The sequence below is a fragment of the Pseudoliparis swirei genome, chromosome 22, assembly GCF_029220125.1.
Source record: "Pseudoliparis swirei isolate HS2019 ecotype Mariana Trench chromosome 22, NWPU_hadal_v1, whole genome shotgun sequence".
NCBI classification, from domain to species: Eukaryota; Metazoa; Chordata; class Actinopteri; order Perciformes; family Liparidae; genus Pseudoliparis; species Pseudoliparis swirei.
Genome location: NC_079409.1, coordinates 1,889,298 through 1,894,256, shown reverse-complemented (window position 1 = coordinate 1,894,256; position 4,959 = coordinate 1,889,298). Strand labels below are relative to the sequence as shown.

The 4,959-nt window shown below is 44.7% G+C and overlaps 1 protein-coding gene across 1 annotated transcript in view; it reads right to left on the bottom strand.

Annotated features, from left to right (window-relative positions):
* The window catches only part of isg20l2 (interferon stimulated exonuclease gene 20-like 2), a 1,944-nt gene extending 1,101 nt beyond the window's left edge, over positions 1-843 (bottom strand). The window contains exon 1 of the mRNA XM_056444658.1: positions 460-843. Coding sequence (XP_056300633.1) covers positions 460-843 — 384 coding nt within the window. The remainder of the gene's footprint in view (positions 1-459) is intronic.
* Between the last annotated feature and the right edge of the window lie 4,116 nt (positions 844-4,959).

Sequence of the window (4,959 nt, the reverse complement as noted above, 5' to 3'; positions counted from 1 at the left end):
ATAAATACAATTAGAAAATATATATTACACATTAAAATGTTTTTACAAAAATAAATATTAAATATATTTTTTTTTAAATATATATATATTTTTTTTAAATAAAATAAATAAATACAATTAGAAAATATATATTACACATAAAAATGCTTTTACAAAAATAAATATTAAAAAATATATATATATTTTTTTTTTTTTTTAAATAAAATAAATATAAATAAAATACATCTTTGTGCTTTGAAGAGTTAGCTGGGAAAAACAAGCAGTTTGAAAACATCTTATTGGGCTTTTGGGAAATTGTATTGTATGTATTATTATTTTTACACATTTCTGAAATTTTAAATAAAACGTTCAAAGTCAAATACATAAATAAATCCCGGCCATAAATAAATATCTGTCTGGTTCCGCCTCCGTGTGTCCCTGAAGGCGACAGCGGTGCACACAACAGAACGAGCCCCTCACCTCCCTCCGGGCCTCCGCGTACGGCGTGGCGTTGACGAGGTCGCAGCGCCGGATGCCGCTCCACCGGGTGCGGTAGTCGGTGACGGGCACCGTGGGTTTGATGAACTTGTCGTACACCACGTCTCCCTCGTAGGACACCAGGCTGCAGCGGCCCAGGTGGCTGATGCTCCCCTTGGGGCCCGTGCCCACCATCTCGCAGTCCAGAGCCAGGTACTTGGAGGGGATTCCCGCCGGCGACGTTTGGGCGGCGGCGGGTTTGTGGCTGCACGACGGCGAGGGCTGCCGGGCGGCGGCAGTGGGGGGGGGTTTGGGGCCGGGCGAAGGCGAGGGCCCCTGGGCGGCGGTGGGGGGGGGTTTGGGGCCGGGCGACGGCGAGGGCGCCATGGGGCGGTGGGGGGGTTGGGGGCGGGCGAAGGCGAGGGCCCCTGGGCGGCGGTGGGGGGGGGTTTGGGGCCGGGCGGCGAGGGTCGCTGGGCGGCGGTGGGGGGGGTTTGGGGCCGGGCGAAGGCGAGGGCCCCTGGGCGGCAGTGGGGGGGGGTTTGGGGCCAGGCGAAGGCGAGGGCCACTGGGCGGCGGTTGGGGGTTTGGGGCGAAGGCGAGGGCCACTGGGCGGCGGTTGGGGGGGGTTTGGGGCCGGGCGAAGGCGAGGGCCCTGGCGGCGGTTGGGGGGTTTGGGGCCAAGGCGGCGAGGGCCCTGGGCGGCGGTGGGGGGTTGGGGCCGGGCGGCGAGGGCCCCTGGGTGGCGGTGGGGGGTTTGGGGCCGGGGCGAGGGCCGGCCGGCGTGGAGGGGCAGGCGGGCGAAGCGCGGCAGTTGGGGCGGGCCAGGCGTAAAGTCGCCGTTCCGCCGCAGAGGAGGCTCGTGCCCGGTGGTGGCCCCGGGAAGCCTCCGGAAGCCACGGCTGGACCCTGTGCTGAAGCCCCGTGCCGCCCCCGGTTCCCCCTCGGGGGCCTCCGCCACGGAGCCTCGTTGCTGTAGCACAAGTTGATCGAAATGTTCGACATGGTCACGGGGGACTTGGGCCGCGCGGCTGCTCTCGGGGCAGAATCCTCGCCCTCTGGAGTCTCGTTTGTATCCGCAGACATCAGCTCAAATGTATCGCCCTGCAAGGAGGAGAAGAAGAAGAAGGAGAAGAAAAAGAAGTCATTATCACATTCTGGCTTCAAGAAAAACTCTTCATCAGAAACAGTGACATGGGTTCATTCTCCTGCTGCTTTCAGGGTCGTTTAGTATTGTATTGTATGTTGCACAAACACACACACACACACACACGAGGTGAAAGGTGCATGATAATAAACATAGGACACAACGATAAACATGCAGTGCAATAATAGATAAATAAGCTAAACAAACTACTTTAAAACAAGTGTATATATTATATATATGAAGTGTAGCGTGTGTGTTTTTAAATCAGTAAAACAAGCAGCGCAATGTGTCTCTGAGATGACGTGAAAGCGACTGTGGGTCAGTGGGTAGCAGGTCCGTCTTTCAATCAGGGGGTTGGAGGTTCAATCCCCTAGTCGATGTGTCCTTGAGCAAGGCACTTCACCCTGAGTGTCTCCCTGTAGCTGCTCTACGGTGAATGAATGTAAGTCGCTTTGGATAAAAGCGTCAGCTAAATGACATGTAATGAAATGTAATGTGAAAGTACACAGCAGCAGAACAACCTCGGATATCTACTCACACGTCGTAACCTAACGCTACTCGAGTATCAACAACAACAACAACAACAACACATTAACTTCATTATCACATTTATACTCACGTTATTTACGAGCTGATGAAGCACAACTCCAACAAACAAGTTAAATCCACAAGTGAAGTCTTAAGTCGGCTCGTAAATTTAAAGAATGACACTGTCGCGACAGCAGCGGTGCTTTACGTTAACCTCCTGCTCAGCGTTAGCGCGCGGCGTGCTGTCTGCCGTTACTATGCCAACTCGATGGCGAGCGGTTTGCCGGAAAGGAACGCTTCTCGACGTAAAAAGCTGCGTTTGGGAACACGCGCCGCTTCGATGGCGTCGGGTTCACTGCGGGGAACATGTCTGGAGTTAACTTTTTGAAACAGGGAGAAAAAACACAGACCTGCTCGCAGCCATTGTGGAGCGCGCGCTACTTCCTGCTCGCCAACTGTCAATTTCCGGGGTCGTGCTGCCTTCAGGGACAGCACCAGTAATTGTAATGAGCAGTAATAGTTTATTCTACATGGCTCTGGTTGTAACTTGTATTTATTGCGTTATAAACGTCTCCCATTATAATTCATTGACTTAATTTCGTAAATATCTCGTCCGTCGATTATGTATAAAACACACATCAAACATGAAGCGATAAGCCACATTAATTCAGATAAAATCAATAAAAATACCAAATGGAGACAATTCCGTTAAAAAATGATTCTCAATTTCTTTTAAAAAAAATATATATATATATATATATTATTTATTTATCTCAAGCACGAACAGATTTAGCTCTGCTTCTTCTAACCATACTTAATTATTTCTGACGTAAATCCGAGCTTCTGCCCCCGGTTGGTGAAACGGGATTGACGGGGAGCACGTGAACGCATTCCACCCGTGAGCTAATGCTAACCTACAGCTCACAATCAGTGTAATCTGTGCGTGTTTGTTCGGACTTCGTCTGATCTAGAAACATAACGCGGCGTTAACGAGTAATAATATACTTTTAAAAACCTCGTTTCAGTTCGCTCAGCAAACGTTAGCTCATATGCTATCGTCCGTGCTCGCTGAACTCCCAGCAGCCCCCACCGGAAGTGGAGATGTTTACATGGAAGATAAGATAATCCTTTATTAGGATGTACTGCAGCTAGAGAACAGGGCGACACACGTATTATATCCAAAACAGGAAAGAATCCACCATCACTAAAATTGCACTAAAATCAGATATAGTAACTATAATAATTTAGGTATGAAGGCCAGTTCCCCACCTGTTCACCAGAGCTGATGGTTTGTTTGAGTCATTTATCAAAAACACCCTTTGTTACAAGGCTCTTAAATGTTGTTTTCTTTTCACTTTAATATAATATTACATATTAACATATTTTGGGATCCAACCCTAATCTTAAATATATTTATTTTTTATATATATATCAAAAATATTTTTTTAAAGTACATGAAAAAAAATGGCATGCCCTTTTTTAATATATATATATTTATTATTATTTTTTCATTTTTTTTTTCATGCGCTTCTTTTACATTTTTATTACAAATAAAAAGTGGATGTAAAAGAAATATATATATATATATTTTCAATGCAGTTTAAAAAATAAAATATTTTAAAAATAAGAAGTGCATACAAAATATATATATATATATGTTTATATTTATAATTATATCTGTGTAGCCTTTTATTGTTCGTACAATTATGTATATAATTTGATTTTGTATATATATATATACAATCATTAAGCACAATTTAATTTAAAAATTATATATATATATATGTGTACTAATAATAAAAGGCTACACAAATATATATATATATATCAGAACTGCAAACATTTAAATAATCTGAATGTCAGATGTTTTGAGAAGCAGAGGGATCAGTCCATGTGGAGGACGTGGTCGCCCTCTGCTGGACGGAGGTCAAACTGCAGCTCTAAACATGATGCATTGTTCATGAATGATGCAGCAGTGTGTCTTGGACGTGGTGAGAGGATGCAACTGTAATCGCCAATTATTAGTCTTCACAACAGAGTTTGTCTACCATTCATATGGGCGTTCTGTACTGTACTCACGCGTGTGTGTGTGTGTGTGTGTGTGTGACGTGTACTCACACCTGTGTGTATGTGAGTGTTTTTCTCTTCTCTTCCATCATAACGTGTTCTGTTTGTGCAAAGTGACGTCAGTAAGTCCCTGAGGGTTCAGGGTTTGAGGCCTTAGGGGGGACAATAGGGGGAAAAGGGCCCTTGGTCCCGCCCCTGCCGCTGATTGGCTGATCGTGAGTCTAGAGACTGGAGCTTTCGTGCTTTGTGTCCTTAAAAAAAAAAAAAAAAATTCGGAGGAATTATTTTATTTTGTATTATTTCTTCTTCTTCAGGTGAAAGCTGTCAGGTGAACGTTTCCCCCCCAGAGAGTTGTGGATCTTAACGTTCGTTGAGATTTCAAGAATGAAACAGAATTTTATTTCTTTTTTATTTTAAAAGAAATGTGATTTCGATGGATCGCCGAAATCGCTGGAATTAATCATCTGAGGATAGTGAAGAGTTTAGGAGGACCGGTAGGTTTAGACACCAACAACAGTTAGGCTTAGACGACAACAACAACAGTTAGGTTTAGACAACAACAACAACAGTTGTGGCGGGGTCACGCTGTAAGGAACCCTCCGGTCTCAGTTCTGCTTCTCGGTTCCTTTTCGATATTTTTGTGTTTTCTTTCATTATTTTTAAAGGAAGACAATAATCAACATTTGTTCTTCGTTGTGCGTAAAGAAATCGTTCAACATGTCTGGTTAAAAACAAGATTTAACGTAACAGATGAAAATAAG